The sequence below is a fragment of the Condylostylus longicornis genome, unplaced genomic scaffold (genome assembly GCF_029603195.1).
Source record: "Condylostylus longicornis isolate FDR11 unplaced genomic scaffold, ASM2960319v2 ptg000048l, whole genome shotgun sequence".
NCBI lineage: Eukaryota > Metazoa > Arthropoda > Insecta > Diptera > Dolichopodidae > Condylostylus > Condylostylus longicornis.
Window position 1 is genome coordinate 11983006 of NW_026578017.1, and position 27590 is coordinate 12010595.

General features: G+C 23.7%; 1 protein-coding gene across 4 annotated transcripts in view; it reads right to left on the reverse strand.

Moving 5' to 3' along the window:
* Positions 1 to 3592: 3592 nt before the first annotated feature.
* Positions 3593 to 27590, reverse strand: part of LOC129610768 (coronin-6) — a 32584-nt gene continuing 8586 nt past the window's right edge. For 2 of the 4 annotated variants that reach the window (XM_055523475.1, XM_055523473.1), the window contains exons 2-7: positions 21987 to 22323; positions 6375 to 6641; positions 5886 to 6299; positions 5484 to 5777; positions 4080 to 4283; positions 3593 to 3997 (exon numbers count right to left, since the gene is read on the reverse strand). In XM_055523475.1, the coding sequence (XP_055379450.1) occupies positions 3755 to 3997; positions 4080 to 4283; positions 5484 to 5777; positions 5886 to 6299; positions 6375 to 6641; positions 21987 to 22184 (1620 nt within the window). In that variant the 5' untranslated portion in view covers positions 22185 to 22323 and the 3' untranslated portion in view covers positions 3593 to 3754. Of the gene's footprint in view, positions 3998 to 4079; positions 4284 to 5483; positions 5778 to 5885; positions 6300 to 6374; positions 6642 to 21986; positions 22357 to 27590 lie in introns of all 4 variants that reach the window. The other 2 variants (XM_055523476.1, XM_055523472.1) reach the window with 2 other exon arrangements.

A 27590-nucleotide genomic window follows, 5' to 3' on the forward strand; every position in this document is an offset into this window, starting at 1 on the left:
AAAACTTTTAACAGCATAATAAAATATTTAACAATTTGTTTTTTTGTTTTCAGTTCAATTGTTTTTATTTTTTTAATATAATATTTTTTTTCTATTATTATTATCTATTTTTGTTTTCGTTTTATTTCAAATAAATTTTATTTTATATTTAATTTTTGTATGTTTTTTTTTCTTTGTAATAATAATATATAAGTAGATAAAATTTCTATTTTGTTAATTTTAATGTTAAAAGATGACATTGCATATTAAAATATGTTTTACTTAAAAAAATTTCTTATTTATATTGACAAAATTGATCATAAAAATATTAACAAATGTACAATGAGTACACAATAAAGATGATAAAGTATTTTTAATAAGAAAAATTGTTATTTTATATTTTATAATTTGGAATAAAGAGGAAATATAGAAATATATTCAATATTTAAGTTAATGTTTAAAAAATTACAACAAGTTGTTAACAAATTACAATGATATTAAGCGATAAAAAGGCACTTCAAAATGTTATAATGATAAGAAAAAAATAAAATAGAAAAATATTAGTTTTAATTGAATAAATGAAAGAAATTCTGATCTAATTCTAATTATTTTTAATTTAAAGACTTATTATAATGAGTAAATTAAGATTAATATTCATTATTAATACGTATATTAGGTAAATTTTCTATATTTATGAATAATAATATTTTATAGCACTGTAAAAATATGCAATTTAATTAATTAAATTCTACACCAAAATACTATAGTAAAAATATTAAATTGCGGCATCGAATTTAAGAAAAAAAAACCGGAATATTTGGACATTCAAAATGTAAAAAAAAGGTTCGATTTAGTATAGTTAAAATATGCAAAATTAACTATTAGACGTCGCGTTTTTTGTCGTCAAAAAATTTTTACTTGTCAATTATATAGACAAAATAATATTAAATATTATTTAAATATTAATTAATTATTAAAGAATTCGAGCAAAAGTATAATTTCACATTTCTTAAACGAAAGCTAATTTATACTTATATTTAAGTGCTCAAAATAATTCGATAAAAGCTTCTTGTTCATAATGATCCCATTATTATTTAATTTCAATTAAAGCACCACATTTCAATTAATACATTCACATATTTTATGTATTTGTTTTTATAATATATCAATATAATAAAAACAAAACAATTTACAAAAATTTTCAAATCTCTTTCAAGATAAAATTTCTTTTATAATGATACATATTTCAAAATTTAAAAAAAAAAACCATTTTATTATAATATTAAAAATTAAATAAAAACTTGAATAAAATATTGCTTTTTTTTCGTTATTGTTAATAAAATTTGCTAATATTTGGAAAATTGGAGAACATTTACAAATCATGTCTTTTACAACTTTTAAGGATACTTCATTAATTTCAGAAAAATTAAAAAATTAATTATTTTAAAATTTTCAATATTTATGATATATTATTAGTTACTAATCGTCTATTAAAAATTAAATATCTAAAATTATTTCAAAGCTTTTTTTAATTTTTGAAAAATCGTATTAAAATTTTATTTAACAATTAATCAAAAAAAAACATATAGTAAATGTTTTTGTAAACTACTTTTAATTTTGATTTTAATTTCGAATAACAATATCATTATGTAAATAGTCATTTTAGAAAAAACAATGTTTTTTATTTTTTTTATTTTTGTTACAAATCTAATAACAACATTTATTGAATTAATGCATGCAAATATTTGTATAAAAACGTTTTTCCCTATATAGAAATTTTCATATTTTTTCTATTTAAAAAATTATTTAATTATATTTTTTAAATAAATGAAAAAAGTTACTTGTTAATATAAAAAACAATAATTTTATAACGTTAGCAGCAAATACTCAAACGCGTACAATTATAATTATTCTTTTTTTTTTATTTATTTGTTTGTATGCAATGTCATCCTGTTGGCGGGAGATAGTTATTATTGATTAAATTTTATTTTCTTATTTTATTTATATGCTTTGTTCCTTTTCTCTTTTATTTATTTTTAAAATATTTTTTTTTTATTTATTAATATACAAAATTTTATTTTATTTAGTTTATTTTTCTTAATTTTATCGAAACATTTTTCCCATCTGTTGCATTTTGTCATCTTTAATTTTTTTTTTTTTTTGTATAAATTCGATTTTTTTATTAAACTTTTAAAGTTCAAACATAAATATTAAAAACATAACTACCAAAATTATTTTTATGGGAAATGTATATATATATTTATTATATATATATTACATATATATATATATATATATATATATATATAATATACATTATGTATTGAAAGCAAGGTAATAAAATTTTGCACATTCCAAGATTTATCAAAAATAAATTTAAATTTAATGTGCACATGAAATCAGTTTAGTACATGGCTGAAAATAGCCGATTCATTGCAATGAGACCAAGTTATATTAAAATTCAACTAGAAAAAAAATGTATTTTCCGTATTTCGACTTTTTACTAGGTAGACTTTATATAATCTATCACATTCTTTGGTGATATTATTGAAACTAATATGGGGAACTAAATGAAAGTAAACAGAATCATTACAATATTAATTGTGAATATTTATAAAGAAAAATTGTGTAAAAATTTTTTGAATAACACAGTTTTAAAAGTTAATATTATTTTACTAAAAGAAATTTGTAATTCTGTAGACATTATCCTCTTTTATTTCTTCATGAGTTAGTAAATAATATATGTAATTTCAAAAAAAAAAATATTAATTAAAAATGAAAGAAAAATTAATAATATGAATGTTACAAATTAACTTTGTTTCAACAAAGTTTTTTTTAATGAAATATTAGAATCACTTCAAAATATTTTGGATGTCGTTAATTTTTTGGTGTTATTACTTATTGGGATTAAATATTTGGTGTTAAAGGAAAGTAATTAAAGAAAGAAAAACTTAAAATTTACTGAACTAGAGCACCGTCACTAAACTTATGAACAGAAAATGAAAAATCTTTAATTAAAGAGATGGTTTTTAAAACCCAATGTAAATCATTTTTACATTTTATGCTATCAGTTCCGATTAATATTCTTTATGCTACAAATCTATTAAATTAATTTTTTTTTTATTATACGTTTAAATTGATTATTGTTATTTACGAAATATTTTCTTTATTTTTAATTAAATATTTAAATTACGTAGTTGGTTGTTTTGTATTTACATTGTATTTAACACAAATAATGTTAATTATTTAAAATTTGTATTAACATTTTCACTTGGTACTTGAGCTCAGTGATTATGTTAAAGTTTCTACTAGATCTTATTTGTGATACATTAGTACAAATTTGTATTTAGAAATATTTTGAATTTTAAGTTAATATAAAAGTGGTCATTATTTTTTTCTTAGATTTAATTGATTGGTAAAAAAAAATTTTATTTTGTTCCACTAATTTTCTTTTCGGCTTTGTGTTATTTTCTTTAAATTCAGTTTTACAAACTATTTCCTACTTGAAAACCCAAATTTTATCGTGTTCTGCTTCTTAGAAATTTATAATTATAAAAGCATTTCCATAAAGAGACACATTCTAGTTAATTAACAAAATAGTAAAATAATAAACTGCAAAAATTTAATAAAAAATATATTTTATACAAAAAAAAAAAGTAGTAATAAATAAATAATTATAGTTAGGGAAATAACGTATATTTATATTTTTTATATATATTTTTATGTTTATTTAAAAAAAAAAAATAATAATAATAAGATCAACAAAGATTTTAATTTACACTTCGTCCGGGGCTAAATTTGTCGAATTTTCCGCTCCTTCTCTATCTTTGTTATTAGTTGAATCTTCACTAACTGGTGCTGGCGCCGCCGCTGGTGCTGCTGGTGGTTTTGAAGGTGCATCGAGAATATCATCAACTGATTTTAAATCAGCTTCAATCGCTCTAATACGATTCTCATGCTTCACAATAATTGCTTTCAATTTACGAATTTCATCGGTAATGTCCCGTAAATCTTTTTCCTAAAAATTCAAACAAATTACATTACATTATTATAAAGATTTCTTAAAGTAACATTTATAAAAAACAAAAAGAAATATTTACTGTGATTCCGGAAACAGGACTGCTGTTATTACTTTGATTGATTGATAATGCGTTATTAACTTCTGATGCTGCTGCCGCGGCTGCTGCTGATGATTTTGGTGCCTTTGGTGGAATTTTATTTAATATATTTGGTTTCTTTGTAACAGAAAGTGACTTCGTCGCTGATTGTGATACATAACCACCCTGTACAATAGAAACACGATCCTTTTGAGATTTTTTTAGAAATTCTGTTCTTTTTAATGTTATTTAATAGTGTTAGAACAAACCACACAACGTGCGGATTAAATTTCACAACAATAAAATATCACAAACGGTCAAATAAAATGTTGGCAAAATGAAATTATATATTGAGAAAATAATAAAAATAATTGTTGCCAATAGAATACTGAAATTTCATTTTACCTTATGGTAAAGTAACAAAATTTTTTATATTCCAAATTAAAAATATTTGCAGTTATAAATATTTAAATAAACATTATTTAGTGCTCACAATTTTTAGTATTTTTTAGTTGAAAACTTTTTAGTTGAAAAAAAAAATAAGAATATCCTTAAAGCAGGGAAAATCAAAAAATCAAAATGAACTCATTTATGCACTTATCAAACAAAAACATTTTCTATACAAAAAAAAAAAGAAATGAAAACAACAAGAAGTTTATTTCGAAATGATTCCAATTAATTAGCAGAATGTTCTTCAATTATTTCGAAATTTGAAATTTTTCTTGGCAAAATTTGAAAAGATTAAAATAATGTGTATGGAAATGAATTGGAATCACTTATTATAAAGCTAGATTATTACAACTAAACGAAGAGAAAAATAAAATACCCTTACACCTTTTTTTTTTATATCAAAGTCATGTTCGCATTAAATAGCATTTAACTTAATATTAAAATTTAGAGGAACACATTTGCAAAATGCAATTGTTTGAAAAACAGAAAAAAATTATCATTAATTATGTATTATGTAAATACTTGTAAGAGTAAATTAGATTTAGAGTAGTAAAGAGTATTTAATTTTGATAAAAATAACTAAAAAATTAATAATTAATTTCAAGCTTATTTTTACTAAAACAATTTTTCAATTTGTAATGAAAAACATTTTACATTACGAATTTAAACTCAATCTTTTATGAATTTTGACTTAACTAAATTTTATCACATATCAACATAGCATAACTTTAGGCGAACGTTTAAAAATATTTTGCTTTTTGAATTAATAGTACAATTGTAATTAAATCCATAAATGGAAACTAATAGAACATAAAAAAAATATTAAGATTATTTTTTTTTTAATTTGTTGAAAAGGTACCGAATTCAAATAATTATAAAATACTTTCTCCTCATTTCAATTAATAATCATGCTTTATGTATATTTCGGGGGATTACTCTTTTACATCATCAACTTACTTTTAGAGAACATAAAACCGGATCTGCATCTTGACCGCCAAACCATTCTTCTGCTGTTAATGCGGGATCATCAGATAATGTATCTGGGTATAAATCTTCTTGAAATAAATCTGATTTTCTAGGTACAGTCATTGATATGACTTGACATAAACCATTATTGTTGAGCCGATAAAATTTAGCTATTTCACATGTTGTTACATCACAACCACGTTTTGGCATAATACCAATACCACGTTGTGGGTCTGGTGTTTGAAAAGTATTAATATAATGTACAAATGGTGGTTCAGGTGTAATCTAAAATTTTAATAAAATAAATTAGCAACGATCAACAAAAAAAAAAAAAATAAGCAATAAATAATTTAAAAGAAATATTTTGATATCCAAACATATTTCTGAACTTACTTCAAAATATCGTATAACAGAATCACCTTTCCCGCATAGATAAACTAAATTTGTATCCGGATCATACAAAGGGAACATAACACCATTTGATGTATCCAATTCAACCATAACAATTGGTTCACTCAAAGCATCCGGTGCTCTCAATGAATACTGTCTTTCTGATGATCGATTAAAACCAGTAGTAAATATAAGACCATGTCTTAAAAATATAGCACGCGTTGCTTTAGCTCCATCATGGCATAATGCTTCACTTTCCACTTCACCAGTTCTAGGATCATAAATACGAATTTTTTTATCTTTACATGTTGTTACTAATTTTGAGCCATCCCAATTGAAACAGGCACTATATACAATATCAGGATGTGAATCAATGTGTATTAAGATTTCACCGGTTCCTACATTCCAAATAACTACCTAAAATGAGAAAAAAATAATACGTTATACCATTATAATCTATTACAGTTCTTTTTTATTTTATTTTTGATTTACTTGATTATCAGAACCAGCTGTTAATAGTACATTCAGTGCGGACGGATGCCATACAACTAGACCGACTCTTCTTTGGTGAAATAGTAAATCTACTACAGGTTCAGTTAGCGTTCTAGATAAACCACCGTCTGGTATTTGCCATACTTTAACAACACAATCTTCTGATCCAGAAGCGATAACATTATCATTATGTGGACACCATGCTATATCTAACACAGGACCCTTATGACCACCAACTAAAGGATGATCAGCTGCAATACGACCAACCTGTAAATGGAAAAGAATATTATTCTTTAACTACTTGATTATATTAAGTATATAATTATAAATATATCTATATATAAGAATGGAAGCAAAAAAAAGAAGTTCTCATAAAATTTTTGACAAATGGTTTACAAATTTCTTAAAGTATTTTGAATTACCTACAAATATATTTTTAACAAAAATAGAAATTACGTAGATAAGTAACGCATATTATAATATGTATATTTAAATTTTGTTCAGAAAAAAGATTGAAAGATTCTAGAAAAGATTGAAATTTTGAAGACGCTGAAATATTGAGCATAATATATTGAGAATGCTTTAGTGTTACAAAAAGTGAAATTTTATAAAATTGACAACAAGTTGAAAATTTAAAATTAAATTTTATAATTACATTTTTTAAATTCAGGTTACCTCCTGCAGTTGTATATATTTTTATCAATATGTTTAATAAAATAAGTACTTAATTAGGATCAAAAGTCAGGTGTCAGCAAGGAAACTTTTACTAGAGGTTAAATCTACATTTTCGCTCATATATAGAGAACTAATTAACTATTTAAAAAAAACATTTATTTGAAATTTCTGGATATTAAAACAATGGACCCGTAAATTTTTCGCGAATATCAGGGCTCGGAAACAAAAATTTCACCAAGGGTCGATTTTTATTTGAAATCACACCCAAGTAACTAATCGATGTAGTTTCTTGAAATTCAATATTTAAGTTCTGGTTGTTAATGAATATTAATTGGGAAATTTTGCGGATAATGGAAAAAGAAATTCTACTAAAAACCAAAATTATATTTTTCTGGTTATACATTAAGTAAAGCCGACTTTCTATTTCTAGTAGAATTTGGAATTGATATTAAAAGGAAATTTAAAATAATCTTATGCAACACTTCAACAATGCGGTCGGCTGTGTGCTGATCACATCTAATTTTTATAACTTGTGAAAATTACTTCATAATTTTTTAATGGATTTTTTGAAAAATTCGTCACACAAATATTTTTGTGATATAAAATAACGGTACAAGTTAAGGTTTTTCTTTAATTAAGACATACATGGGTTGGTAATACAAGCATTCGCATTTTATATGGATTTCATTTTCAATACTTACTTATTTTATAAATACTCAATGATACCAGTAAATTTGTCCTACCTCTCAAGAAAGTTCAGTATTGCCGTTTTAAAATAAATAATTGAATTTTATTTTTTTAATTCACGTCAAATTTACAAAATTTTTTGAACAGTTATGCTAAATAATATGAAGAACGAAAAAAAAACGAATTGTTTTTTAGAATTAAAAAATTTAACTATTCGATTTTATTTTTCAAAATGTAAAAAGAAGCATGAACAATTATATTAAAAAATATTAAAATACTTAAGTATAGTCTTAGTGCTTAAGTAATTTAAATTTAAATAAACATTTAAGTAAAAAAAATTTTTATGTAATCAAATTCGTTTCATTAGTAAAGAAAACTTGGAAAATTGGAGAAAAAGAAACCTTCTAATTAGTCAATATTGTAAAAATACACATTTATAATTCATGTATTAGCTGTGCCCCACACTCTTACCACCTCCACCATATTTTTCTATCGGTAAAAATAACGTCATAATTATTTTTGCAAAAAATTTCGTAAAAAAAATTTTCTTTTTTTTTTTTTTTCATTTCAATTTTAGCAAAATTAGTTTTTATATTTTATTTTTACTGAATTAAAAATTAAAATAAAAATTTCTCACCTACATTTTCTTTTTTTTTTCTTGGCATTTGACCAAGAATAATAACTAGAAGCAACAAATTGGAAAACAACAAAAAATTTCATTTGAGAAAAAAAAGCATTTGTGTGGAAATGAACGAAAAAAAAAATAAAAAAAAAAATATAAAAAAATTGAGTAAAATGAAAACTATAAAAAGTTTTTCTTTGGATTTCCTCTAAAAGCCTCATTAAATTAAACAAGTAACAACAACAAAACCATTTTTCGTTTTTCCATTTGTTTTTCATTTTACTTCAAAAAAAAAAATTATAAATAATTTCGATGTCAAACGCTTCATCAAAAAAATTCGATTTAAATTAGAAAAAAAGAAAAGGATAAAAAATTTTTAATGACACTTCTTTTTTTTTGGTTCTCTTTAAAATGGCAGAGGAAAGCATTAATTAAATATTTGAAATTCATAAAAAAAAATCAAAATTTGAATATAGATGCATATTTTGCAAAAAAGGCGTACTTAATACTTGCACTATTGGAAAAAAAAATTGTGCTATTGACTTATCTCTGTTTGTTTGTCCGTATATGAATGAGCTTCTCCGTTAACAAACCTTATCCGATAAGAAAGACAACTGACAGCAGTCTTGAGAAGACTAAATCTTGCTGAGAAATCTATTTTCATATAAAGAAATTCTCATCTATCCTTTCCGTCCTTTAAAAGTTGCGACTCCCAAAGTCTTGAAAATTTCGTTTTTGACTACTAATTTCGTCAAACAATAAAAATATATATATATATATTTTTTATACTGCAATACCAGCTGTGATAAGCTCGTTGAATTCTTATCTCTCATAATATGAGTTCGTCTAATTTTGTAACAAACCTTTGTACAATAATTATTCCATTTGTACAATAATTATGGAATATACTTACTAAAATAGTATTAAGAAGTTATAAGACAGTGTAAAAATAAATTTTACATCGTACTTTAAAAATCACTCTTTCTCTGGGAAATGTGCTGCCTTGCAAACCATTAGTTAAATTCAACTTTATTGATATGTTAATAATCAAACAAATTATTAGGCTTATTATTAAATAATAAAATTGGAATGCTTGTACACTTGATACTTAAAAAACTTGTAAATTATATTAAAAATTTACAAACCCAAATTTTATTTATGAATTTTTTTTTGATGTTTGAATAGATAAGCCTATGTTTATATTTCTTTTTACTTTCTCTTCTAAATATCAATTCGATTTTAGTTTTCTACATATAAGTATTTATGTATATTGTAAACGATTATATTGCTTGCAATACTCGTAACACACTTAAATATTTACATAAATATCGAATTAAATCGAAATCGTCATTGAATATTGATTCTCTCTATTATAATATTTACTTATGTTAAATAAATACATTTGAGAGAATTTAAATGAGCTATACGAGTACAATAAAAGATGTAAGTATATGTATTAAGTATTTGACTTGACATTTGTTATAATAAAAAAAACTGTTATTTTTATTTTCAATACTCTTGGTTTTTTTTTTTCAAACAATAATACCACAGTGATTAATACAATAGTAATTAAAAGAAAAATTAATCACAAACTAATAATTATTGAAAAAAAAACTAAAAAATTATGGACTTACGTACATATATACATATATAATTTTAAAGTTTTCGCTCAGAAAATTAATTATCAACTGACTGGACACATTCAAACCATGTTAATGAAATCACGTTGAATGGCAACACCATTTTAGCAAATCAGAGATATGTGAGAGAGAACTCGTTTGTGATATGCATGGGGAATTCGGGTAAACGTAACAGCTGAACGAATAACAAATATTTGTCAAACTACAGATATGGTTAGTATACAGTGTTAATTAATCAGTGCAAACAAACTATAGGTATTTCACACGTCAGTTAAGTAAATTTTAACAATTCGATTTAGATCAAGAAAATCAACAGAGACTAAATAACCTCAGAAATTATCAAAAACTTAGAACGTTTCCTTTTTATAGATTCAAAGGGTAAAATCTACATATATTAACCGTTTAATACCGTTTACGGGGTAAAAATTCGTTAAATAATTTATTATTAGCAAAATAATAAAAGTATTAAAATTATTTTTTTTATTTAACAAGAAAGTAAATAAGTTCTTGTTCTTTCGATTGAATGTTTTCTTTATTTGAATTTAAATTATTCGTTTTTATGTAACCTTGAATTATTACAATTCTCGTTGATTTTTATTTGAATTTCGTTATGAAACTGTTAACAGTTTCTGCAATAAAAGTGTACATAGTAAAAAAAATTTTAATACAACTGCTATTGCAACAAATAAATATAGTTAACTGCCTGAATAAGCCTAGCCTTTCGAATTAGGCATCAAGCATTTAAATGATTAAGTATTTAAGTAAGAATGTTCATATCAAAGCTACGTTTCGAAAACTTGTATTTTTTGTTCAAATAAGTATAATTCAAGTGTATAACTGCAGCGTTATCACACAAAGTTTTTCGCTAAGTTTCAAGTTAATATTCTCTTATTAGAATCCTGTAATTTTAGTACCTGATGTAATTCAAATAAAGGAGTTCACAAAATTTGAGTGCACATAAGCAAAGATATTTTATTTTTCAATACTTCTTTGAAAAGAAATTTGACTATAATGTATCACTAAGAGTAAAATGCGCAAAACTATGGAATTTTTTCAAATCAAAAAAATTATGAAAAATAAAAATTTTCCATTTTCTAAATAAGTATACTTGTATGAAAGAAGACCTCATATAATTATTAAATTTCAATAAAATATTTTATGTGTCAATGTTAAAACAGCAATGACATTTTTTAAATTAACCATAGCTTCATATATAAACTATAATAAGTAAATATATTTAATATACTTGGTTATATATGCACATGCATATACATATTTATGTATGTATGTGTGAATACATGGTTTAAATACTGTTTCATGTCCCCCTTTCTTTTTGTTCCCTCCTCTCACATATTAAACTCATTGCACATTATTTATTTCACTCTATTGCTGTTTCCTTCACCCTTCCCCCCTCCCCGCCCCTCCGCATATTCAACTTTCAAGTACATATTTATTATGTATTTATATTTTCTATCATTTTCATCAACAAATTTTCCACCTTGACCTTGTGTCGTCTTGGTAAAAGAAAAAAATTAAAACAAAAAAAAAATTATAAACGCTTTGTATGGGAAAATGGAAAATCATCCAAAGCATATAAAAGAAATTTTGTGAAATAAAAAAAAAAAACAGAAAAAACAAGTATCAAAAACGAAACACGCGAAAACAAAACGACTAAGTAATAAAAACTGATATTTACGCAATAAATTCTCCTCTAAAAATATTAAAAAGAAGAAAAGAACAAAACTAAAATGAAGAAAATTCATCATTGAAAATAACCCAGTTTTCAACAGAAAAAAATCATAATTCTTTCATAATCATTTCAATAAAAAAATAAAATAAAAACAACAAAAAAGTTAAAAGAAACTAAAAAGAAAAACAAAAACTTGCACTCACCTTAATATTCTCCAAAAATAAAATCTCAATTTTCAATTTACAAGAAAACAAAAAAAGCAACAACAAAAATATTTTAAAGGGTAAAGGCGATTTTCTTATTCTATTTTGCTTGTTTTTTTCTTTCTTTAGTCAAACTGCGGCATAACCAATCACTCATTTGCACAAAACACACATCTTTACTTAAAGTTTTACATTTTTCTCTCTTTTTCAATCATTTTCTAATGCCATTGGAAATACATAATATGTTGGCATGTAAGTATATTTGCTTAGCCTATTAGACATTTAAGTGACTAAAAGACAAATAAACTAATCAACTGTTCAAAATAATAAGATCGAGTAGACAACAAAGTATTCCAACAACCAAAAGGCAGAAATAGAATAACTAAATCGTTCGTTTTTTTCGGCAACTGCCTTTCATATAAGTTTTTGATGTGTATAAACGTGCCTAATATCTGCTCAACTAAAAACGTCAAAAATAGATTGAAAAACTTAGTGCTCTGTATGATGTAGCCGGAAAAAAATAAGAACTTATTGGCGAAGCAAAAAAATAGCTTTAAAGTTATTTTAACAAATTATTTAAAAAAAAAAAAACATCTGATGTAAAAAATATAACCAGTAAAACGATTCATATTTTCCAAAGGAGTGAAATTGTTCCATAATTTTGAAATTGATAGTATATAAGTTGGTGTTCTGTGGTTTTAGCCACTTTTAGACCATACAGATCCTTTTTATTTAACTCCCGACAAATGTTAAGTTTTTTGAAAGAAAGAAATGCATCTCCGCCCTTGCATACTTCTCATTATATTGTATAAAATGCGGTCAGTAAATATTGCAATAACGTAACATTTGTTGTGGACTACATGAAAAGGACCTGAATGGTATAAGATAAATTTTCAAAATAATTGCAGTAAGAAATCTGTGTTTAAATTGGTATTAAAACAAATTAGATTAAAAGCAATTGTAATATTTTGTAAAATTATTAAAAAATTTATAATTGCTTTAGTATTGATTGTTGTTGAGTGAATTCGTGAAGAGTAAATTCGTTTATTGTTCGTCCAATAATGTTAAAAAAAATTTGTTAAATTTTGCGGCAACGAAAATTTAGACTATGTTAATGCTGTTATCACAATTGGTAAAAAATTAAAAATTTTCATTCGTAAATACTAAAAACAGAGAGTCACCCGTCTTCTTTTTGATTTAATCATATTCAACTATTACTTATGTCATTTAGACGTTTTTTTTGTTCAACAATTACTTAATTAATATTATCACTTTATTTCCAGTTCAGTTCCAGCTCTAATTTTTTCTAATCGCATTTTTAAAATTTAAAAAATTTCTAAGATACTCGTAAAAGTAAATAAAAACTTATTAAAAAATGTGTGATTTTTGTTGAATTTTTAAATCTAGAAATTGTTTAAGTACTTATAAGAATCAAAATAATATTAAAATAATAATATAAAAAATTATTCTAATTAATTTCACTTAGTAGGACACAATCTATACAAAATTTTCATAAATAATTTAGATATGCGGATATATTTATATTAATATGTTTGCATTTACTTAATAGGTATGATTATTAAGCGTATATAACTTGGTTTATAATGTTAAAATTATTTAAAAACATTTATTTAGGGAAAAATTATTCTAACAAGAACTTGAATGGAAAAAAAAAAATTGTAAGTGAATACAATATAAACACAATAATTTTGTGGTTGACTACAAATGCCTACATGATAAATTAGAAATCTACATTATACTTATACTCATGACGAAAACTATCAACTACTTATGTCATATGACATTATTTTACACCACCACCTTAAATTCAATTCCATTACCAAAATAGTGGAAATGCTTTTAATTTTCCACCTTGAATATCTATTTTTTTTTTCTCTTTATTTTCTTAAACTTATTCTTTTTTTTTTGTGTTTTCTTTTTCAAAAAACCCAGTTTATGAAAATTCTAACAATTCGCAAAATAAGCAAGAAAATCACCATAAAAATATTTTTATAAGCATATTATTATTTTTTTTTTCGCTTCTTTTTGTTGTTTTGCTGATTCAAATGTACTCAAAATAGAAAAATTGAAAAAATAACAACAAAAATTAAAGACCAATTCAGAAAAAATAAGAAAAAAATTTCTTTTTTTGAGAAAAATCCAAAAATGGATGTCTTTAACGAATCATTTATACACACACAAATACAATCGCAATTGAATATATATAATAACAGCTATGTATGTATGTGTATATATGTAAATATATAAATTCATAATATGTGCATGGATAGATCAAATATATTAAAAAAATGTTTTCCTCGTGTGGTATAAAAATTAATGAATTCTAAATTTATAAATGGAAAATCGAATTGCCTACCATGGAGAGATTTTCCGACTTTTTTTTTTGTTTTTTCCTGTTCATTTACTTACTGTTAATTCCCTTGGCTCTTCTTCATGTTGCTTTTTTATTTGTAATTTTGCTTAAATTTTCATCTCCATTAAAAAAAAAAAAAATAAAAAAAAAAATAAAAAAAAAACTAAAAAAAAAATCATAAAAAAATCAAAAATAGTTTCCGACCTATTTTTAAATTTTCCAAAATAAAATCGTCTTCTTTTGCATACACTCACACAGACAGCAATTAATTCTATAACATTACAATATTGCCACATTATAATTTTTTTTTGTATCATATAAATGCGTACACACGTTCACATGTAAATGTGTAAGTAAACGAAAGAGTGAAAAATTTAAATAAAGAATGAAAATTATAAAAAAAAAGCACAGAACAAAAATAATAAAATTTAGTGAGTCGCGCCACTCATTTTTTTTTTTCAAACTAATAATAACTAATATTTTTCTCACTATGGTGATATTTTGTAGTAAAGTACATTTACAAAAACAAAAAAAAACAATAAATTGTAATAGTGACGTAGCAAGCTTTCTATAAATTTCGATTAAATACTTTTTGATACCTTTTTTAAAAGCAACAAGCAGAAATTCAGGTCGGTAGCTTTAGTTTTCGCTAAATTTTAAAATATACTGAATTTTATAATGACAAAAGCAATAGCCTAAATGTTTTGAAATTTATTGTCACCAAAGTACTTACTATTAACAAAATCGAATGTAACAATTTGTAGGGAAAGCAAGTAATACATAGCAATACCCAGAAATAATGTTGGCTACAAACCAAAGTACGATATATACGAACTGTTCACTATAATAGAGATGCAATAATCAATTTTTTGGAGATTTTTTTGACTAAAGTGATTCTAGTCTGATTTTTCGGATCAAAGATATTGTAGATGCTAATATGTAGAGCCACATAATAAGAAAAATATTACTAACCTATGTTGCGTGGAACACGCCGCTACTCTGTACTTAATACTGACCTAATACAAAACAAAGACTCGCTCAATCTAATCAAATATGTAAATTTTTACGCGTTGACAAAGCCAATCTATACACAGTGGCGTTGAAATCATGTATATACGTAATTCTCTTTTTCAGTTTCAATTTTGTTGCGACGTTATTTGCATATCTTCTGCAATTTTTTTTCAAGGTACCTTAAACACAAAATCATTGCCAAAGTATTTGAATATTGTTAAGAATTTCTTCCTAATTGATAAAGTAAGTGGGCAAAGGGATTAACTAACTATACTTTTATAGCTAGAAACTTAATAGAAGACGAGATTGACAGGGCACATACGAGATTGACAGTGCACATAGGAGATAAGTAACAAAAAAATTAATAGTTTTCCATAGTTTGTTAATGAAAAAACGTGTTCAAGCTTGAAAGAAAACTTAGCTCAAATTTCAATTTAATGTAATACGAGATTTAATTTAGGATAATATAAGTAATTATGAAACTTAAAACTGGTATTCATAAAAAGGAAATGAATATAGCTTACTAGTACATTATATAAATATTATATATATACATATAAACAAAAACAAATATAATAAAAACTAGCCGTCGCCGATTACATTAGCATTCACTTTTAAGAAATTATATCTTACTAACTAATTACAACTAGATCACAATAATCAAGCAATGATATTATTTAGTAAGTATGTAAAGAATTTTTTAATTCTTATTTGATTGAAATTTCATCCATATTTTAACATCAACTTTTACGGGTACTGATCATTTATGAAATTTAATTATCATTCTCCAAAACATCAATAATTTAACGATCGTGTTAAGTACGTTAATGTTATGTCGATTAATTGTTACATTTGGATACGCTTTTATAAGCACGCAGTGATACATATATGTATATATGATTAATATACTTAATGGGACTTTATGAAAATTCTATAATATTTACTGCCATTCTTATAAACATTCTTTTGAATGTTTTAGCTGATCACATCGTAAATTAATAATTAAGTGATAAATCTCTTAGAGAAATAAATATTGTGCTAAAATGATTGCATCAATTCTAAAGAATTTACAAATTCGTGATTATAATGAATTTGATTAAATTTACAAATACAGTAGAACTTCCTTAAGCTGATCACTTACAGGCGGAAAAAAAATGGTTTACATAGTTGGTTTTTTTTTAATTTTTTTTCATTCAAATGGTAAAAAAAATAACAAAAATAAACTTTTTTTCAGTGGGCTATGTAAAAAGTTTATTTTAATATGCAAATGGCAGAAAAAGGTCACAAGAGGCATTTTTCTATTAGAAAACGTGAATAATTGTTCAAAAGCGGTTTTTTTGATAAGATTTTTATCTTATCAAACTATAAAGGTGGTTTCGATGTACAGGTAAAAATATATGAAGGTTTTACTGTAATTTTATATAAATGAAAAATTATATTTCTGTGTTATCAATAAGAAATTAAGCATATTACAACTTAAGTATTTCAATTTGCTTACAAGTAGTTAAGTACGTGTTCCATGACATAAGTATAACTTTTGGATTACGTTATTGCAGCTTTTTGATTACGTTTAATTTATCATTTCGTTAATCTTAGTGTAAAGAATTCAAAATTTGGTTCAAAATATCATTAAAGCAGTACACTTTCAAGACCAGAAGTTATATAGCACCATATTTTTAATTGCCATATAGTCAAATGGAAAGTTCGTATTATAACCCTTAAACTTAAGATTAAACACATAGCTTTAAGCACAATAGCACTTTTTTAAAAATGAAGAATGAATGAAATATACAATTTAGGATATTTATTGTTATTATTGAAATGATATTATTAGAAAGAAATTCAGGAGTCTCAGAAATACTTTATTTAAAAGAAATTACATATCAAACAGTGACGAGTAGTGCTATTAATGTCAGTTCTTCTGTCTCAAGAGATTTTCAAAATTTGTTTTCAATTAAAGTATTCTTACTACACTTGTATTTTTGTTTGTTTTAACATTGATTAACAAAATTATTTAATAGTGGCAACCCTGTTTACCTGGGCGTAAAAAACGTACAAATTTATGTTTAAAATTTCAAATGAGCTGTTCTTCAAAGATATAGCTTTTAAATTAAAAAAATTACATTAAAGCATTAAGAAAGGACGAAAGAAACTTTTAACTTTAAACACAAAGGTTCTTATACTTATTGCTTATTGTATTTTATCGTGCTTATTGTATCAACCGTGCTTATTGCTTATTGTATCAACCGTGGAAATTACATAAACAGTGAGAAATCGTCTTAGGTTAGTTTCCGGACATACGAACAAATTGGGATTCACAGAAGATGATCTTAAATGTCTCTTTAAAAAAGTTTAAGTTTGATTGCGATTCCTATTTGGTTTGAGCAATTTCTCTTATCTTATAATATTCTATATGAAAGTATTTCTACAGAGAGCTTTCATAGATACAGATATTTAGTTATCAGTTTTGCTACATAAACATCATAATTCTTGTGGTACAACACTATTCCCAACACAAAAAAAGAAACTGAAACTATAACTAAATACTTTTTTTTCTAAACTATTTTTAATGTTTTTTTATAATGATGATGTGATGACCAGTCCCGTAAGACAAAAATTCAACTGTTACTGTTTACTTTAAAACATGAAAATTTCACTATGAAAATGAGATTTTCTCATCATAAAAAAAAAAAGAAAAAAATTCATCAAACATATGAAATAAAGTAGCGAGAGTTTTTATTTTTTAATGTGTGTGTGCTTTTTTTACATATTTAGTTCCATGTAGTTGTGGATATACACACAGGCAAACAATGTTTATTAGCAGAGCAAAATGGATAATCATTTATGTAAAGAGACACAAATTTTCTTGTAGTTGATTAAAAATCATTTTTGGGTTTTTAATTTCTTTCTCACACTAATAATTTTTTCTTTTTTTAATTTTTTAGGTCTTTTTTTATAATTTTTTATGATTTAGTTTTTTTTTTTCATTTTCTTTATTAATGGGTTTTTGTTTTCACAGTGTGTTTTTAGAAATCCTAAGTTTGTTTTTTTTTTTTGTTTTTGGCTAATAGCCAAATTGTTGAGGTAACAACATTTTACAGAGAAAAATTGGAATTTTGTATGTGTACGCATTGAATTATTGCAAAGAAAATACTTGTGTTACAAATAAATTAATTATAAAATTAAATTTTATAAAATATTTTTTCCATTTTTATTATAAATATTTAAAATTTTAAATTTCGATAAAATTTTAATGAAAAACAGAGATCTGCTCTTATAAAGAATACATTTGTCCTTCAAATTCTAATAACAAGACTATGACGTTTCTTATTTGGTTGTTTCTGCAACTGCAAAAGCTGTAAGAATTACTTAAATTAAAAATAGGAAAGGGGTTAGTGTAGTTTTAAAAAGTCTATATAGAGGAAATTAAAGTCAAAATACAAAGAATGTAAAATTTTGGGATCATACTTGATTCAACACTAATAAGTTCACAAGAAAGATAACATGAGCGTTAACTCGAAAGCCTCAGCAGTTGACCCCTTCTTAGAAGATACTATGATAATTGAAGTGGTACGGCTAGGAACAGTGGAATCCACAAATTCGATTGCTATTGAGTCAAATCAGTAATTAATTATAATTAAAAGTTTACGACTTATAAAAATAGTTACTTGCTTTCCGCACTTCAAACAGCATATACACAAACTTTGCAATGGCCTTTTAAACAAACCGCTATTTTACCATCTATTTTCTCTTAGATGGAAAACTGCAGAAGTTTGAAATTTTTGTCGTTTATAAAAATTGATAAATTCCGTTTGTTAGAATTTTTTTGTGCAGCTTAATTTGTTTAAGCTTCATTTATTTTTTTTATTTTTTTTTTTACGTCATCCTGAAAGTATGCAATTGTTATAGTATTTACTAAAAATTAAACATAAAAGGACATTTAATATCGTTCTTAAAAAAAACTGTCTGATCTGCGTTTATTTGTACCTCGTTTTTTTTTTCTTATTGTTAACAACATTAAACAAAATATTAAAAATTTTAATATTGAGACGGCAGGTTACCATTTTTAATTTAATGTTTCATTTGTATTTTAATTAATAATTAACTACATAATATTAAGGAATATTGAAGGTGACTAAATATGCAAAGTAAGAAATTTATAAAATTTCCCCGAAGTATTTATAAAACATAACAACTTCGTCTTATTAAATAGTCTCTTTAAAGGATCAATCTATAATAATACTGTAGAAGGATTTAAACAACTTAAGTATGTAAACAAGTAACTTACTACTTGTATTACTTTTATTTAACAGTTAAATGTATTAAGCGTATTAGTAATTAAGAATTCGTTTTTAATCTGAAAATTAATTGTCATTGCGAACGAAAACAAATGCAAACGTAGCCTTTTTTTTATTACACTTTTTTTATTGAATTTCCCACTGTACGTACATATACATATATGTATATTGTGGTAATTTTTTTTTTATTTAAATAAGATATAAAAAAACTATGTACATATACTTATGTAAAACTTATAATATAAAAATATAAAAATAGATTTGTGGTGAAAATACTTAAGTTTTCAAAATTAGAATGCAATTTAGTTGAAAGCAGAACAGTTTCTTTAATAGATATAGAGGAAAAAAAACAAAATAGAAGGAACACACAATTATAAAAAAAGAAGCAAAAAATGCACCAATCGCAAAGTTGTTACAATTGTTCTAATAACAATTTGCTTTTTTATTTTGCAAATTTTTGTTTGTGTTTTTGTTTTTTTGGTAACGCTTTTGAGGTATTTTCTATTTTGAACGATGATAAATGATGATTTATCACATTATAATTTACATAAAATAAAAAACAGAACAAAATAAAATTATTTATAAATGTATGATTTAAATTTAAAAATAATTTAAAATTTTTTCCTTTTTATTTTCTTATACTTATTGTTTTTTTCTCTATTTTATTCTATCGTACATAAAAATAGAATAATTTGCATTGTTTTTTTGGCAACAGTTTTAAGATTTACTCATCAAAAGGGCAGAAAAAAAATTTTGACTTATTGAATTTTTACAAACTTTTATACATTTATTTCCTTAATTTTTATGATGTGGAATTAGTTAGTCAAAATACGTAAAAGTGAAATTATTAAAACTAAAATAGAATAAGTAAAAGTAAAATAGAAAACAATTAAAAATAAGCAAGAAAATTATTGAAACTACAGAATAGAATAATATATATATTTTAATTATATTTAATGATAGACTTATTGTATATGTATTAACAAATATTTTTAAATTTTAAAAATTTTAGCGTCAGGCCCCTGAGTATATGCAATATTTATGTATAAATTTAAATATGTACATATTTTGTATTGATTTATGCATAGTATGTATATACGTAATATGTAAATGACATTATGTATGTATGGAAAAAGTGCAAACTTTGTATCTTGTTCCACATTGTATTTTAGAAAAATTCTAGAATATTATCCGTTTCGAATAATAAGATTTTTTCTTGAAACACAAATCAAAGCATGTATTCAAAAAATTGCAAATACTTTTTGTAAAATTTTCTCAATAGGTATTATCGGTATGCGTAGGTTAATATTTAAATTGACATTACACTAATTTTTAATTTTATACATTAAATTTTTGTGAAAAAAATTGGAAATAAGATGGTGCCAGTAAAAATTAAAAAAAAAAAATTGGTTATAACAAAAAAACAAATGTCAACGTCAAAAAATTAAAATTTGTATCCCGAAATGCAAGGCAAAAATTTGGATTTCTTTGACAACGCAGTGTCATTACTTTTGGATTTAATTTAGCTGTTTAAAAATTTTGCAGTTTCAAATATTGATAATATCTATGAATGTAATTGGAGGCGTTAAAAATTGATGAGTTTTTGAGAAAAAATGCCACTTTGCTTGTTTGTTTCTTGTTTTTTTTCTATTTTATTTTATCGTACATAAAAATACGATATTATATTAAATATTAAATTAACGATATTATTAAATATTATATTATATCGTACATAAAAATACGACATTAAATTATTGAACCCTTAACTTTTTTATGGATTCTAAGCTTAACATATAATAAACAACCAAATAACATAAAAAAACTGCTAACGGAAAACCTAAAAAATCAATAATTAAATCATTCGTTATGAACTCAAGCATCCAGTAAATGTTTGCAAAGAAATTAAAAAATTTATAGAATTCCAAGCGAAAACAATTCGCCAAATGTTTCAATAGTAAATAACATTCAAGCTATTTAATCAGTTAAGGGCTCAGAATTTTTAACTACTAGAAAAAATTTATATCAATAACGTAAAAATTTGACAAGTAAAAATTTTTTAGGATTCTATAGTGACAGCCAGTTTTGTTTTTTAAGGATATTTTGTTCTAATATTCTAAAGCCATCCTTTTTTAAACTTATTTATGATTATGTGAATTTTATGTGAATATTAACTCTTTGAAATATTGTGGCCTACTAATAAGTGCCAATGGGTTGTACAATCAGCATATAATAGCTCTTATAGACTTTCCCAAACAAAAATCTCTAAAATACTTTAATATTTTTGATCATTGTATGCTCCTTTAGCTTTTAATATTACGCGTAACTTGAAAATATCATTTAGCATATGATACGTGAAAAAGAAAGACTTAAATAATTAGGTTATTTAAAAGAAAATTATTTATTAAAACTTACCTTACTATGTGGTAAAACAATGAAAGCACCTCCACCAGCTGATTCAACTATTATAGCTAAAAATTTTGGATTAACAGCACAAAATGTTGAATCCCAACTACTTTTTGATACACGAATATTATCGTAGCATTGTTCACGTTTTAATGCTTGACCATAGACATGACGAAATTTTGAACTTCGTACAACACGAAATGACATTTTTTTTTTATTTAAATATTTTCTAACTATTTATTTTATATAAATAATATTTTTTTTAAATCTATCTAATTTTTTGTATTTTTTTATTTAAAATAAATTAGTAAACTTAACTTTAAATCTATTAGAGGTAAAAATTTCACTAAAAAAAAAAATTAAAATAAAAATAAAAAATCTGAAAATAAAACGAAAAATTATGAAAAAAAAAATTATTATAAAAGACTCAATTTTTTTTATTTTTTATATTTTTTTTTTTGTAATAAAATAAAAGTCTGATTTTATGTGGGCGCACTTTTTTGTTTTATGTGATTTTTTGCCTTGTTTTATTTAAAATTAATAATATTTGCTTCTTTATTTATAGTGAATGATGCTAGAATTTCTTTTTTAATTGTTATTTAAATATTTTGGTTATACTGTTCAAATTTAAGCAATTTCATATCATCGAATTTTTGAAATTATTGGCTTTCTGTTTAAAAATACGTAAAAAAATACTTAATTTTAAATGCTTAGTTAGAATTATTGTCCACATTGCAAACAATACGAGAGGTTATGTGGAAGCACTAATTTTCGTATCATGAGTTTTTGGTAAAAATTCATTTCTTCATGCTAGGGTATAAAATATTTTTCGTAATATACCTGCCCGTTTGTCAATTTGTCTGTAAACTCCTTTATCTCAGTTTCGACTAAATCGATTTTTATGAAATCTTATATTCAAATGTACTATTAACAAATCACAGATTGATACAGCCTATGGGCCGAATTTATATTTTTGGCCACATACAGAGAAATAATCAACGAATTATTTTAAAGTTTAATAATTTAAAAAGTGGTTAGTAAAACAATGAACCATTTAAAAAATTTTCAAATTTTTTGAAAATATCACCGCTTATAAAGTTGACTTTGACCAATAGAGACCAGTTTTATATTTTAAACATATGCTATTTTAGTTATTAGATTATAAGAAAACTATTTATAGAACTTTAGCCTACACTATATTATTAGAGGGGAATATTTATTCCGGTAGACGACTTTGCATAATTTTACCAGAAATTTCCATTTGCAAACGTTCCATTTATAAACCAAGTACTCGTATACTTCCACTACCTTTTTTTTCAACTCCAACCAACTCCCAAATAGTTTGGAGTTTAAAAAACAATATTTTGGTAAAAAAAAACGCACCAAAAATATAATAATTATATTATTAAGTACTTAGAACGTTATAAATATTAAGAGTCAAAGTTAAGCTCGAATATAAATGTACTACACTTTTTTATGCGCTAATTTTTTAATAATGCAAGTTGCTAACTGTTCATATTCACATGAATATCTATTCCCTCTTATATATGTATATGTATGCGTATATGTAGATTATAATGCATGTTTAAAAGAAATGAATCACACAAACTTAATCTTATTCAATTTAACAGACTTACGTTATCAATTCGATACTATAATCATATTTCAATAAACATTTTGGAATTGAAGTATACTTATACATTTTTAATAGAATCTTCGTTTTAATGCAATTTTTTTTATAAATATTGTAATTAGTAAAGCATTTTCCAGATAAGTGACATATGAGGAATAAATAGGGCTTAGTTACCGCCATAACATTTATAATAAAACTTTATCAAGTGTATGCTGATAATATTTTCTCAACTTTCTTTCCAAAAAACAAATTTTTTATAATTAAAATAAAAATATTTTAAGGAATTTTTCATTTTAAATTTATTTCTTAAATAATAATTAATTTAATAAATTGAATGGATATTTTTGTATTAAGATTTATAATTATAATAAAATTTATATAATTAAATAAATCTTTTATACACATTCTTTTACCATTAATGGATTTTTTCCTATCTACTAAATGTACAACTATATAAAATTTCAATGTTAAATTATCGCGATTTTTCAATAAAACCAGAAAAAAAAGCAAAAAACTAAAACTAAAAATATAATTTAAAAACAAAGCAAAAAAAAAACTACTTATTATTTTTATTTTATTGCAACAAATACCTGTAGTGTTCTCTTCACACTTCAAAAGCAAAAAAAATTATTGATAAGTAACTAGTAAGCAGATATTATTTTAAGTATTACAACATAATTCAAATCAAGAATCGATTAATATTTTGCTTATAAACACTAAGTACGTACTTATATACACAAACACGGTATATATATATTTTTACATTTAATAAATATGTGCATATTATATGCGTATATGTAGATAGGCACACTTAAATACAAAAGATGACATCATAATAAAAAATTTTTAAATTAAAAAAAATCGAAAATATATTATTATGTATGTACATATATCTACCCTGTTCGAATTATATCCAACATACTTAAGTATAGAAAAAAAAAAAAAACGAAGCGAAAATTTCATAAAAAAAAAATAGAAAATTGTATCGTGTTAATTAACAATGAATTAGTTATAAATGTCCCCTAACGTCTAAGATTTTAATTAATAAAAAAAAGCAAGAAAATGAAAATTTTTAAATAAGAAAAAAAGTCCGTAAAAAATTGCTAATGAAAACGGGATAGAAAGAAAGAGAAAGCCTAAATTTTTACAAAATATAAAATGTATACTACATATACTAATTGATGTGTGCTTTAAATAAATATACATACATATAATTACAAACTAAATACTTGTATAAAAATTAAAGTAATCAACTTAAAACTCGAATAATAAAAATGAAAAAAAAAGTCTTATAACTTTTTTACCCGTTAACTAATAAAAATCAATAACCCTTCGAGCATTTTTGTCACCATAAAGGCATAACACATAATTAAAATTCATATTTTTCACCCTATACTTTTTAGTTGAATGTAATAGATTAAGTTTTCTAGATAACGATTTCAGCTACATCTATGTATGTAAAACTTCAGTTGTTTTATTTCATTTCAACCGTTATGAGTTGAAATTATTGGAAATTAATTTTTTACATTAAGAATGAACGTCCGCAACGTCTTATACACATGTTCATTATTATAAAAAAGTAAAGAAACATGGTGTTTGCTGTTAAATATGACAGTTATACGTCATAAACAGGAAACTGAGTCCGATTTTATGAAAATTTGCATAAAAGTGAGCTTATGTTGCGCGTTCATACGATTATAGAGTAAATGGATAACGCAAATTGTAGAGGAAATGGATAACCAAAGAAACGAACATTTTTTCTTCTCGAACTTAATTTGAACGAGTGACCTACGTTGCGTCTGTTTACTTCAAAATAACTCCGTTTTTGTTTCCAGTTCTTGCAATTATCTCATTTAACTAATCTTTTAAGCAACTCTCTATTTCAATAACACTTAGCTATAAATTTTCACACTCACATCCATAAATATTTTTATATATACCATAAGTACATGTACATATGTATAGATACAATATATATATTTTTCAATTGCATTTTTTACAAATAATATTATTTATCTTGTGCGACATTTAACAAAAACAAAACGTAAAACTTAAATTTTTTTTTGCATTAAACTCGCAATAAACTTGATTTGACTAGATTTATTTTATATTGAATTGCCACAGCAATGTATTTATACGTAATTTTTCATTATTTCGCTATAACTGAAAATTACTATAGTAATCAAAATTAAAGAACGTTAAGGATGAAAATCATATAATCTTCCTCAAAATTGTAAAATCGCAAAGACTATATAGTTTCATATAATCTAACAAAAAAATTGACATATAATCTGACAAAAACAATGCCCACAATTCATAAGTGACAAGAACATAGGGATGTTTACATTTTAAATTAGTAAACATTTTCCATTTGCATCGTGAATAAAAATCGATTTCTAGAGAAGCCGGTGTTTTTACATTACATCTGAACGTTAAGCCTTAAAATTCAACAATCTTCTTCATTACTTCATAATTAAAATTATTATTGCTTATGTACATTTCATTAAGTTACGCAGTAAGGAATAGATAAGCCAACCTGTAGAAAAAGTTTACGTAGCTGCTCCTGCTATTTACTTATGGTGTATACTTTAGCGTAAACATTGTTGTAGTTCTCTAACTTATAATTTTTCATAATTTATTTTTAATAATCCAATTCGTAATAATTATTAACATTGAAACGTTAGCATCGGTAAGATTTTAATTTTTCGTGATAACAATTCTTATTTAACTACTTTTTACAACAATAAAAACACTCTAAATAATCATTTTGTTCATATACTTAAGTAATTATTTTATTTAAATTAATTGATTGGAAATGCATTTCGAATTCGATTATTACCATTTATAAATTATTTATAAAAATTGTAAAAAAAAATATTAATCATAACTACATATTTTCACAATTCATAAACATAATTAGACAAGGTGAAAATGGTAATAATTTTTTATACATATGTATCTAATTAAAAAATATTTTAATTAATAAATACATATTTGTAATAGCTGTATTTTAAATTTCAATTTTAGAAATATTTTAGAAAATCAATTTTAGAAAATCTTTTTACTTTTTATAGTACATATTTCATTTTTATATTTAAATATTTAAATTAAATCAATGAAACCCTCCGACATCAAAATTTCTTTAATACGTTAGTAAAACACACTTCAGTTAATGAGTTGCTATTGCTGAATTTTCTGAATATGTTCAACAAAAAATTAATACTTACTTACTGAAAATGTGGAGAGCTCAACCTTATCTTTGACATTATTTGATCAACTATTACAATATTTTACCTCTAAAATGATTGAATTCACAATAATTAATTAAGAAAAGTCAAAAGATTAAAAAAATTGACGTATTAACTTGTCATTACCTTATTATCTAATTATTTTAATAAGAATCTATACATAAATCAATTGTCGAAATATAAGAATTGGTTATATATACAGGTCAAGGCTTTTTGTGAATAATATTAGTGCATTTAAAAAACCTAGACCTAAGAACATAATAAGGGAGAAAAAATATTTCTGACCCCAAAAAGGACGTAAATACGTAACTGTGTATACTTATGTATTATGTAAATGTGCAAGAATTATGAAAATATTTCACGATATTTTACAACTAAGAATGTACAAAAATTGCTTAAAAATTCTTTTATCTTGAATTTCCTAAAATTATCAAAATTTCAAAAAAAAAACTAAAAAACAGAAAGAATTTCCTTATATTTCAATAAAATTATCTACATAACTGTATAACAAAATTTAAATTAAGAAATAACAACATCTCAGCAAGATTCTTAGAGAAAAAATTTACGTAATTCCAAAAATTTTCATAAACTCTTAAAAACTTTATTTTTGTGTTTTCTTGTCTCTTCTCTTTTTTCACATTTTATTTTCTAGTTCGACAGCAGCACTAGCAAACGTACTTATTTTTAATACACACTTAAGTCTACAAAATTATTAGTCATCACGTATTAAAA